Raw genomic sequence first — 13,765 nt, forward strand, 5'->3', positions numbered from 1 at the left:
TTTTGTGCTCCAGGGTCACATATTGTCTGACACAGCAGCATTTACAGCTCAGTTTTAATAATCAGGCCAACATAAAATCTCTCAATGGGGTCACAGACAAAAAGAGATCAAATCCTGGGTTATAAGACAAACATTTTTAATTAAGTAGGACTGCATGTGATTTTACCTTGATTAACCTGACTTGTTCTCTTTACCTGTACAGTGCTATTAATATAACATTTATCCCTCGTTTTCGGCTTCTAGCAGGTGAGGAGACTGATTGCGGGACAACTAACATGGGGCGGGATAAGGATTTTAAGAATTAAAAGCTACCTGCTGGACATAATGCACTGTCAATAAATGAGTCCGATGGCCTCAATCTCCTGAAACTCCACTGAACTAAAAAAAAAAAGGGCTGTTCCATGTTGTTATGGTGGATTTGTTTTCGCTTAATAATTTTAGTATAATTTTAGTATCAATTTAGTAAATGGTCCATTGAGAAGTGGTGGTTACGGTGCTCCAACAAATTATTTGTTGCCATTCCTAACCAAAAGTGGCACAAAAGATCACTTTCTTATGAATAAATATATCTAAACATGCCAAATTTAAAATATTAATCACTATGCAATTGTTATCATCTACAGGTTTAATCTTTTTGTTGTAAAGGCCCGCTCACACCAAGAATGATAACTATAAAGATAACGTTAAAACATTAATGTCTACACAAATGTGCAATAATGTTGTGTTTATTATAAGTGTGTACTGCAGTTCTGTCATCTGCCGCTTTAAATTCTCAAGTTCTTTATAGTCTGATTGGCTGTCAGTGTTTTTATCATTCATCAGCTGGAAAAAAAAATATCTTGAAAGGGATTCCGATGATAATGTTCCTTGACTAGGACTTTACTAGTCTCATTGAATTAGAAAGAATATTAAATGCCATAGTTATGTTTATTGTTATCATGAATGTGATATAACATGATGTTAAACTAATTTGGGTATTTGCTCTGGCTCTGAAATGTTAGTGTTTTCCATTTTACCTGATTATATGAATCCTTAGCATTCTAAAAAAGAAGCCTAATGTGGTATTTGTCATGATTGGACTGACTACTTTACTGCAGACACAGTCTGAGCTCATGCAAACTAATCACTGAATTGTGAGAAACATGGACAATAGCTTGTGTTTTATTATGTGCATTTTATAGACTATGTTTCCTGTTCCAGAGAAACGCCAACTATCACATGACTGGAACTACTATTGTTTGTCCACGATCACACACACACTGTCTCATGCACTGTCACACACACATACACTGTAAGTGTCACTGATATGTCCTGTAAAAAAAAACAAAACAGCTGCCATACCTTTACAACCACATACACACACACACACACACACACACACACACACAGACATGCAAATAAACACAAGCATGGCGTGTGCTGTTGGACTTCAAAGGCTACAGGGAGCTGTGTATGAAGCTCAGGGGTAACTGAAAACCTAGTAATGGTGCAAGAAGAAAATAGGTGTGAGTGTGTGTGTGTGTGTGGTAAATGTAAAGACATTTGTATAAGATCATGTTTACTTTGATCATTGCAACCGAACCCATTAACACACAGCCTTCGGTTTATTTAGCAGAGGATTCTGGGTTTCACCAGCTTAAATTACAGCTAAATCCAGTGTTCTTTATGTATATTTACCCTTTGATCTGTGGAAGTACAGTGATATATGGTAACATTTTTGTTGGTACGCCATAGCTGTTCTGGGCGATTTCTAGGTGGTTGCTAGGGCTGTATGATTGCTGGAAAATTGCAAGGTAGTTGCCAGGATGCTCTGAATGGTTGTTACTGCATTGCTGTATACTAGCGTGATCTGTGATTGCTATGGCATTGCTAGATGATTGCACCTTAAAGGCACAATATGTAATTTTTCGCCGCTAGAGGGTGCGTATTCAAAACAAACAAATAGACAAAGGCGTAGTTTGATGACGCTGTGACTGAGTGTGGAATCATGGGAGTTGTGGTCTTCATCCCCACAGCCGATGCAATCCGACGGGACTCGGGCAGAAATCATGTTCATGGATGAGCTAATGATTTATTTATGACGTCATTGGCAGGCGACACTGACACTATAGACACGCTCCGTGTCACTAGTTAAAATTGCTTATTTCTCTGGATTTAAATATTCTTCGAAACTTTTGGGATAATGTAAGTACACAAGTCAGCAAAATATATAACACTGTTCTAGTGGTTTTTGGATATTTTAATAAAAATATCTTATATATTGTGCCTTTAAGTCTCTATGATATTCTGGTCACAAGGCCCAGGTCCTTACTTTAATACAAGTCTATTGGATTTTTTCACTAGTTTTATTATTCAGCATGCAAGAATCATTAAGACAATTTAGTGCTGATTATTAATTGTTATCCATCATCTGTGGGATGAGTTATGTGCTGAAGTTTGAGCTACATTAAAAACAATGCTTCTCTTAAATAGGGGCTGAAATGATCGATTAGTCTTGGGATATTATTGATTAGTCGATATTATCAACAATGACGACAATTTAAAAAAACAAAACTGTCGAATAGTCATTTGATCTCCTATGACATAATGTAAGGGCCTGCAATAACACGGTATGACCAACAGACCCGCAGCGCAAGACTGTAATTCATGCAATCCAACCGAAGAAGATGCTTATGACGCTTATGAGATGTGCAAACAAAGCCGAGGCAGTTGAGTGCGGGAAAGTTGTACAAAACTCCGAATGAAAAAATGCTGTCATGTGTAAAGACCCTGATATACTCATAGTGAAGTTTTTTGCATTCTTCGGTAAAAGGTAAAAAAAAGTTTGATATACGCAAGCAGGGGTTTACCATTAGTGAACATCCTGACACTGATGAGAGCGGCATTATGCTACACTTTTTCCCCTCAGTAACAAAATAATCACACAACAATCAGTGAAATAATCGATGATAAGTCATTTAATCGCTCTAGTACTCACTAGATTAATCGGTTATCAAAATAATAATTTGTTGCAGCCCTAGTCTTAATCAGAGCTGTTTACTTTCGTATTGAAACAGTAACATGCTATGAATGCGCCTTATGAAGCTCCATGTAGGTCTCAAGAAGCTTCACTGCTCACAATGGGACTCAGAGGGAAAACCAGAAGGTGGGCAGCTGGTCTCCAATTTCCCACTCGCTCCTTCATATCACAATGCTGGCTTAGACACACAGATCCATTCCTCACAGTGAACGATAGATGGAGAGTGAAGAAAGGGGAGAGAGTAACTAGGGGGGTTTAAGGCGGATTAAGCCCTGTCAGCCCCCCTCTGAGTGCTACTGCTGGGAGACTCAAACATGACATAATTCAGAGGAGACTAAAGGACAAAGACCTCTCTCTCTCTCACACACACACACACTCTGTGCCTCGCTCTCGTCCACTCATCAGACAGACAACATCAAATAGTCCCCCCAACAGCCCTCTACAGATGAAGGGTGCACGTTTTACAGTTACACACACATTCAGTGGGTTGAAGGAGTTCAGGTCTGTGAACGTGAAGCTTTTGTAGTTTACTGAGGGAGAAAGAGATTTTGAGAGACTCCCACACTGACGAAAAGGAAAAGCAGTTTTACTGAATTTACTAAAACAATACACTTACAGTCTACTTAATAAATTTATGTTTGAGATGCAAACATAAATTTATTGCGTAAAGTCTAAATGAAATTCAACACAGTCATCAAAACATGATATAATCACTTTGCAAGAAAATGTTCAAACTGATTCAGATTTCCAACAAATGGTGTTCACGTAAAATGATTTTTTTCTGCTGTCATAAAGTCCATAAAGTAAGTCCATAAAGTAAATCCAACAAATCATTTTTTTCAGTGCAAACTTAAGTCATGTGTGTGTGTTTATATATAGCTGGATGTCAATAAAAGTTTCAAATACAGACTTTGAGCTGAAGTCCATCCAGCTGTGAGTTTCCTGAGGCGTTGTCCAATTTAAACCTATATTTAATCTAGAAAACACACTAGTTGTCAACCAGCAATGGCTGATATAATGCCGACTTATATAATGCAGATATACATTTTAATGAATTCGTAGTAAATGAGATATACACAAACTTTCACACACTTTGCTGCATAAATGAGAAAAATGTGTGAATTACCCAAAGCCTACCCTCAAGTTGATGATATTTATGCTCTCTAAAAGCTCACTTTTCCAATTTTTTACCATTTTTCCTCCCAACTTTTTCCAAGTCTTATTGCTTCTAATCAATGCAAATCACTGCGCTCTCCCAGCTGAATTAGGCGAAAGACCTATATTTCTTCAAACATTACAATGATTGGTCTGCACTCTTTAAATCTTTTATTGGGATCAAAGCAGGAGATAAAAAAGACAACCTGCCTTCATCAGTGTGACAAGTCTTATTGCTTGGAAATGTAACAGCACACCTTCCTTCAAGAAGACGTATATGAAGTATCATTCATGTCTGTAGCACAAACTGTGTTGGAATGAATTGCATTCCAAAGTAAAATGTAAAACCAAAGTCTAATCCTTAGTATGAACAATAGTAATAGTGATACTAGCCTTAGCAAAATTAACACAAAACTACATACACATCAAAAATCTATATACTCCCACCCAGTCGTGTACGGTTTCACCGAGATATACAGTATGCAGTCTGTGTACATTTCCGCCCTGTCATTATGCACAGTAAGCAGTTCCTGACCGCACATACTGTACAGTAAGCACACATAATCACTCCCAAACACGCGCTCATAAACATGTCAAATACTCAAACATGAGTATGAATGACTCGACTTGTCTGCAGAATGGTCACTTTTCAGATCTGTGCAATCAAATGTAACTACAAAGTGTGCAACTGATGTTATTTATGCTATAATGTAGTGTGACGTGTATATAAAGGTCAAACTGTAAGTAATGTTACATCACACATGTCCATCTGTAGAGAATGTGAGCTTTTGAGTGTGTTTTGGTTCTGGCCAGTGAACTGTGCTTCACTAGAAACTGTTGCAGGAACTGAAATTAGAAGCTCGTGAGAACATCAAAGCATTAAACATATTAAAGATGGTTGAATGCAGATGATTGTTAAATGGTTCGTTTAGCACAAATGAAGTTCTTATGAAATGCTGCTGCCATATGTTTTGTGGTGTAACTATTTTACCAGCACCATTCTGATATAAAACATGGGTGTGCTCATAAATTACAATTATGTTACTCATTCACAATCTCAATGTTATTTTTTGTTCATCCGTGAAACACAAAGGGAGAAATTTAGCTGCTGTTTTCTACACAGCAAAGCTTGATGGTGCATTTATACTGTAAATTATATTTAGGAGCTTGAGCAGAGGGAAATATTATCAGTGACCTTCGGTCTGTTCTTCACACAAAGCTATAATATGGCTCCAGACAACTTGTAATGAGTTATATTGACTACTTTTATGATTATTTTTTGGTGCTTTTATGATGCCTAAGATTTCCTTTTGTGTTTGTAAAAAGAAAAAAAATCTAGGGTTAGAAAAATAGGACAGTAAAGCTAACTATGACAGAATTTTGAGCAAATATTTCCTGAATTATTAGTATTGTTTACTTGTATGCATGTTTTTGGTCTAAGCATTATAGCTTTTTCTGCCTGATTGATTGCCCATTTTTTATATTAGACTTGTCTATCTGCTCAGACAGATAAAGTCAATCCTTTAATGGTGGATTCAGGCTGATAACCTCATTATCATATGTGGCAGCAACTATGCGCATCAGATTGCGAATTAATTTCCACATGTGCGTCATTTTCATTAAAAAACTACGCTATATTACTTCTAAAATGATATCTTCTTCTGCTGTATCATGCTATTCAGTCTCAAACACTGGCATTTGTGTGTATTCATTATAAATGAATCCCACAGCATGAAACAAGATTTTACACTGTCACGTTAGCTTTAAGAGAACTCTCATCACCGAACATAAAAAGAATCGGACACAAATGCGCAAAATTACACATCATGGTCTTGATATCTCCACGACAATGTGTGTTTTGCAGCCAAGCGCTGCGTGTCCATAACCAATGGGATTAAATCTCTCCAGCCCGACTGCACGAGAGCAGCACACACACTCACGCAAGCAACACAACTTCTATTCTGGTCTCTGAAACATGTTGGAACTCCACCACGACTTCTGGAAATGGAATGCCTGTATTGGATTCATAACACGCCGAAAACATTCCCAAAACAACTCAAAATTCTCATCTACTCCAGGACTGAGGATCCCTGAGAAAAAGTCCTTATCGCTCAATCAAACATAATGACTTGGAGTAATCACATCTTTATAAATAGCTCTTCTTCGCTGCCCATTTCCTGCAATCAGACCGGCCCATTATCTCCCAGAAGTCATCAGACCAACCGACTGAAGTTCTGATTGTAGAATATTCTCAAAGTTGGACTTTCATCACTTCAGTTACTTTGTAACAACCGACTCACACTGAAGACAAAGAGAGTTATTTCTTTCTTTTTCCATACATCAATCCCTCTATCTACTATAACACATCAAAGAACTGCAAAAGACAAAACAGTCTGACTGCAGTCCAAGGAAAATCTTAAATATCAATTTATCAAACACAAAAATTTTTCCATACAGGAGAAGGACAGACCCATACACACTCTTGATGGATGGATGACCATATATCAGACTTTGTCTGATGATCTCTGCAGTCATCTGCAAAGCGCTGCTGTCCGGTATGACATCTGAACTATGTTTGCCCTGTCTGGAGGATCAGGATCTGTTACTGATGTGCTTCTATTCCCAGACAGCAGCAGTGTGATGCCATTAACATGAATGATTCGTTTTTTTTTCACCTTCTTATGTATAATATAACATGTACATTCTTTATTACACATGTATAACATGGTGCACATTTAAAAGCAATGTGTTAATTACACATTTATAACAACCAAATTACTGACAAGCTGGTAAGAATTTCCTTTAGAGGACTGAATGCATTTAAAGAATAGGAAGTGACAAAGGGACTTAACCTGCATGAATGAACATACTAATACACACACACACACACACACACACACACATACGGGGTGAATGTGACCCACTGCCCCAGTGCTACCCACAGATTAGATTTCACTGAGACGGATTTGCTTCAGAGAAACCTAAACCTGACATTTATATTCGCCATGCATTTATAACCCCAGCACACAAATGCTCAAAGAATGCAAATGAACAGGCTTTGGCAGTACACTGTTAGATTAAAATGTGATTCAAACGGTGCATATTAGTACCTTAGAGTAGTAATAGGTACCTTTAAGGTACTAACATTTTAGGGGTAAATAAGGTACAAAGGTATTAACATGAATGATTCGTTTTTTTCACCTTCTTATGTATAATATAACATGTACATTCTTTATTACATATGTATAACATGGTGCACATTTAAAAGCAATGTGTTAATTACACATTTATAACAACCAAATTACTGACAAGCTGGTAAGAATTTCCTTTAGAGGACTGAATGCATTTAAAGAATAGGAAGTGACAAAGGGACTTAACCTGCATGAATGAACATACTAATACACACACACACACACACACACACACACATACGGGGTGAATGTGACCCACTGCCCCAGTGCTACCCACAGATTAGATTTCACTGAGACGGATTTGCTTCAGAGAAACCTAAACCTGACATTTATATTCGCCATGCATTTATAACCCCAGCACACAAATGCTCAAAGAATGCAAATGAACAGGCTTTGGCAGTACACTGTTAGATTAAAATGTGATTCAAACGGTGCATATTAGTACCTTAGAGTAGTAATAGGTACCTTTAAGGTACTAACATTTTAGGGGTAAATAAGGTACAAAGGTGTACCCCTAAAGGTATAGTGTACTTTTAAAATACAATTTCTAACGAGAAGCTCTGGATAAGCCAGGGTAAAACCTCCTAGGATGACTGCTTTTTGAACTTTTGAAACAAGTAATTGTTATCTGCAAATAAGTTCTGACAGGTTTTCACCGTGCCATCTTTCAAACACACGCTTCAAACTCTTTCTCGCTCTCTCCAGCTGGGTTGCGTCCCGGGGGGTGTATTACTTTAGGGACAGATGTCCTGAGGGGGTGCTGGTATTGTCTAAAGCAGACTCTAAACTGTTATTATCCCCCCGAAACCCTCAACCCATGGGGGACTAATTTAGGTCAGGGGTGGGGGAGAGCGACAGAGAGCGAAAGGTTTCCTCACAACGACGACATAACCGAAACGTACCCTTACTCATTACATCTACACTGAAGAAAAAAAAAAAAAAAGTGGATGGTTGACTTTGATACAATTTTTTACTCAGAAAATGCTAGTAAATCTCACAAGTAGCACTGAATTAAACATGAAAATTTGACGTTGGACTGAAATAGTATTTTCTTGTAAAATCCAATAATCTGTTTTATTTACAAATCAGTGTAATACCATTCACATACATCTCAAATCCTATCAAACACATGCTCACGACAACACACACATCTACTTAGCTATTTAAATCTGTTTAGAATGACTCCAAACACTACCTATTTAATATTTACTTTATTTATGAATCACATTTACCTTTGACAGTGTCTTCAAATAAAGGTTTGGTCAGATCTGCGTAATGTCTGGAGGCAATTTTGTGTCTAAAGTATAGCTAAGTTAACCAACCCACACACATATATGAATGCACTTATAAACACTTCAGTCAGTTGAGGTTGTGTAGAGGACTTCTGTTTGGTACAAGAGCCCACCAGCACAAACCAAGCCAAATAAATACTCTTAGTTCACAGATTGCCAACACACACACACACACACACACACACACACAGAGTGTCCTAATGGCAGGACTCGGGCAGTTTAAGCACAGCAGCTCTGACACCAATCAGAGAAGTGTTCAAATGTTGCCACATACATTCACAGGAAGCTTTCGAGAGCTGATCTGACTTTAGAAGCCATAAAGACACATATAATCATCAAGATTCTGCACTTAAAACACATGACCAACATATCTAAAGAAACCAAGTGCACACAAAAGTACAGTAAAACATACTAACATAATAACAGTAACAACAAAGACTTATCATCTCTTTATATGCTGCATGCAAGTGTGATCTCTTACCCGTAGGCATTGCAGTTCGATCCAGATTTGATCACATATCCACTTAGTATTCCAGACCAGTGCCACACACACACACACACACACACAACACACTCCTCTAATCCTTCAATTCACTTTACATTCTCCCTGAGACACACAGGATAGCTCCGTCTGTGTGAATGATACTGCACACACACGCACACATTCAGTAAATCCTCGGTTCACACACACATAAGCTCTGAGCTGCACCACAACGGTCCTGACAGTCTGCCTGTCACTCACACATTGAGCACTTCTAGATTCTCTTCCCAAATCTCCCTCCCTGTGGCTCCTCCCTCTCCCACTGCAACAAATTAGCAGCTCAGACTTCCACAGAATGCCTCTCTCTCTCTCTCTCTCTCTCTCGCTTTCTCTTTTGAATTCCTGTGAATTTTTCTTACAGTGTTTATTCATTTACTCCATTCTTTTTCATCACGTGATTAATTTGAAGTATTTCTATTTTGGCACAACAACACTTTGACACCAAGGCTTTGACGCTGTTTGATTCTGGTTGTCTGAGACAAATTTGGGGAATTATGAAAGGTTCCTTTCACCGGGCCAAGTCTTTGTTTTCTGTGACATGTTCACTGCTCACTGACAGATGATTAATTGCAAAGAATGTTAGCCTCTGATGAACTTCTGGCAGTCTCTGCTTCAGGAAGAATTCTAATTGAAATGGAATGCTCGTATCATTTTTTACAGTGTATATTGCATGTTTTATTAATACAATTTGTTAAGAAATTATTTATATTTAACATTTCTCTTGCTTAGTTTTCTCTTGCACCATATCTTGGATAGATGAGCTTGACAGATTTCTCTAACTCATCCCTTTTGAAAGAGAAATTCAATTCTTTGTACTGAACATGCACTTGTAGTGTACTTCAAATCTTAAAAGCATATTTTTAAAAATTCTACTTGCAGATACTATAATTTTAATTAAATAAAAGGCCACTTGAGTGTACTTAAAGAGAGTTCACTTTCATGACTGTTTCCTAACACACTTAAGTACACTATTAAAAGGGCATTTTGTAATAATGTTAAATAAAAAGCATTATAGTACTTTTTACTTTATAGTACTTTTTAAATAATTGTTTTAATAATATTTTGTTGTGCTTTAAAGTACACTTATTTTCATATATGACTGACATACTAAAACACATATAGAGTACTTGAATATAATTTGAACTGTAGTGTTTTTCAGTATTATGTTTGGAAGTTAGTATATACACTCTTAAAAATAAAGGTGCTTCATGATGCCATAGAAGAATATTTTTGTCTAAATGGTTCCATAAAGTACCTTTAACATCTGAAGAACCTTTCTGTTTCACAAAAGCTTCTTTGTGGCGAAAGCAGGTTCTTCAGATTATAAAAAGATAAGAAAGAGATGGTTCTTTAAAGAACCTTTGACTGAATTGTTCTTTGTGGAACCAAAAATGCTTCTTCATTGCAGCTTCATTATTACAAACGTGTAATTACAAAACATTTAAATACATGACATTTAAGTTAATGTTGTTTAAGTGGAAACAACATTAAAATATAATTCAGTTTACAATTAATGATTGTCAGTAAATTCATAAGTGCTGTACACTTTAACCATATTTAAAAAAACAATACAATTAATTACAAAAGGACGTATAAAAATGTGCTTAAGTCCGAGTGGGTCAAAACAAGCACTCTAAAGTTTGGATAATTGCATTTAAACTATAATTAACATTCAATAAGTGTCTTAAAACATTACATTAATTTCACATCTAAGTATATTCTTGGTTGCAGTTCGTTATCTTTTGTCATTGTCTGGCATCGTCTTCTCCACAAAGGTTACATGTGGCAAAATAAAGCCTTTTAGACTGAAGCATAATTATGTTATAATTTCACATCAGGATCACACCTATGGTGGCTTAAAATGTTGTCTACCAAGGTGGCTCACTAGGTTTTGGAACAGAGCCCATGAACGAGAAAGAAAGAGAGAAAATTATAGCATGTTGCGAATTTCACAGTGAGCTGACTCTCTCTTGCTCTCTCACACACACACACGCGCGCACACACACACACGCACACACGCACACACGCACACACACACACATGCACACACTGCGAATGACTACATTTATTACTTTCAAAACATTGAATTTAGAAAAAATACAAGATCTTTGTGCTCTGTTTTGTTGCACAGTTTTTGAATGCAAGAATACATGGTGTGCCTTTGGCACCTTTGCTCATTCCGTGTTATTTGATCTTGGTAAGGGACCCCGAGCGCGGAACATTTGTTTGAAGACATTTGTATGTTTGTATGAAGGTGGTGCTTTAAATTTGATTTACTTCTATGGTAGGAACATCCAGTTTTATGGAATTTATGTACACCATCCATCCATCCAAAATGGATATCTCGGAATAAATTAACCAAAATGTAATATTTTATATCCAGAGTCTGATCTTAAGATCGATACTTGTTTTGATGGTTTGGTCAACACAGTATATTTATATTGGTTGACTGATTTATGTAAACATTTATTATTATTATAAATATATGTAATTAAAATATACACATAATAGGGGTGTAACGTTACACAGAAAGTCACGGTTCGGTACGTACCTCAGTTTTGTGGTCATGGTTTGATACGAGTTCGTTAATTTTTTTTGTCTTTATCTAGATAGATAGATAGATTCACACACACACACACACACACACACACACACACACACACATTGAGACAGTAGCAGGGGTAAAGGCATGATCAATAGCTGAGAACAACCCCACATAAAGACTGCCCCCCTCTGCTCTCATAGAAATGCTCTCAAACAAACAATACACCACAGGCACTTCATCACACATTATCAGTCAGGGAGATTTATTCCTGTCCACTAACGAGCCTGATTAAATCATACACCTTAAACTCGCTAGTTATTTTAGTTCATTCATTATATCTCATTATCTAGATATTAGATTAGATATCATGACTGTCTTTAAAAAATAAAATAAAATAAAACATAAGAATAAACACACACGCACACATAACACACACTAATTTACTAATAACTAACTAACTAATGTGCAGTTAAATTATCTTTTCATAAATTAACTATTCATAAGAATTAGCAAAGAAACTAAATTACCAATGAACCAACAATCTATCTAGCTGGCTAGTAACAAACAATAAATCAACCTGCTAATTAACTGACAGCAAAACTAAACATATTTTCAGATTGATTGATTGATTGATTGGATGTTTTATTTATTTATTTATTTTTACTCAGCATTTTTTTTTATATATATTTCTATCATGACAACTCTCAGAATAGTTTATCATGGTAATAAATATGACGGTGTTTGACTGTATTTGGTTTTGGCAGAATAGAACTGCTGCTGCTGCTGCTGAGTAAACAGCTTCTGCCAATGCATCCACAGACAAACTGCTGTGAGCATGTAAGACATACCGCTGCCACACAAATAGCATATATGAAATGCTATTTATCAGCCCTACTGTAAACTGTAGCAGACCTATACAGGTGGAGCTGGGGAGGTGGCCGTCAGAAATCCTCCACCTCCCCAGCTCCACCTGTATAGGTCTGCTATGGGCAATGAACCATGAACCAAGATTGTGTTAAGGAACTACATTATCAGTCTATGCCAGCTAGAGTTTCATGACAGAGCTACAAATATTTTTGATTGATAAGTTTTAATTACTTATATTTCCTCATATACATTGGCCACTTCTTAACAATATTTTCAGTCTTATAATTATATGTAACATATTTTAGCATTTTGAAGATTTTAACAAAATATATTTTTAATTAGATTTTATTTATTTTTTACAGTTTGCAACATATATTTAGAAATACATTTTGTCCATTTGTGTGTGTGTGTGTATAGGATTATCAAACTAACTAATAAGCAAGCAAACCAATAAACACAGCAAGCATACAAATTGACAAATGATCAGAGTGTTGAGTGAGCAATGAAAGGAAGGCATCAATGAGCTTTCATGCCAACAAACAAGCAAACATCAGCATCACATCATTGTCTGTACTTATCTCATGCGTCATTCAGATGTCTGTGGTCACCCACTGTGGACAGTTAACCAAAGATTGAGTAATGTTCAGTATTTCACTGGGTAATTAGCAAGTGTGAAGTAAACAGATTTGTGGCTTTGAGCTGATTCAGAATTGGCTCGAGTTGAAAAGACACTAATTCTCCTTGGACACATTCAGAAGGAGAAAACAGTGGTACATGCTAGTACAAGTGACTCTAACACACCTTAAACGCACACACCCTCTGTACACTTAAAAAAAGCTATTTACACAATATGATAAGCAACTGTGAAAGTGATAATACCTTTTAATGAGCACTATTTAACACACACACACACACACACACACACACTCAATAACTAGTTTGACAATCCTCAATCGGCAGGCTTTTCATATCCAGTGACCCAAATGAAACCCACCTCTCAGCTCCAGCATACAGCTCATCACACACACACACACACACACACAGGTTTGTTTATGTGAAAAGTGGGGACATCTAGGCCTGTCACGATAACAACTTTTTGTTGTGCGGTATATTGCCCCAGAAATAATTGCGATAAGCGATATTATTGTCATTTAA

The 13,765-nt window shown here is 36.7% G+C and overlaps 1 protein-coding gene across 2 annotated transcripts in view; it reads right to left on the reverse strand.

The window, feature by feature from the left end:
• Positions 1–13,765, reverse strand: part of LOC107723018 (pleckstrin homology domain-containing family G member 1-like) — a 46,314-nt gene that overhangs the window by 26,243 nt on the left and 6,306 nt on the right. The window contains exon 1 of one of the 2 annotated variants that reach the window (XM_016531518.1): positions 9,139–9,395. The exons of the other annotated variant lie outside the window; for it this stretch is intronic. Coding sequence (XP_016387004.1) covers positions 9,139–9,148 — 10 coding nt within the window. The 5' untranslated portion in view covers positions 9,149–9,395. Of the gene's footprint in view, positions 1–9,138; positions 9,396–13,765 lie in introns of those variants that run through there. 2 annotated transcript variants of the gene reach the window in all.

The sequence above is a fragment of the Sinocyclocheilus rhinocerous genome, unplaced genomic scaffold (genome assembly GCF_001515625.1).
Source record: "Sinocyclocheilus rhinocerous isolate Xijiao unplaced genomic scaffold, SAMN03320098_v1.1 scaffold664, whole genome shotgun sequence".
Classification (NCBI taxonomy): Eukaryota; Metazoa; Chordata; class Actinopteri; order Cypriniformes; family Cyprinidae; genus Sinocyclocheilus; species Sinocyclocheilus rhinocerous.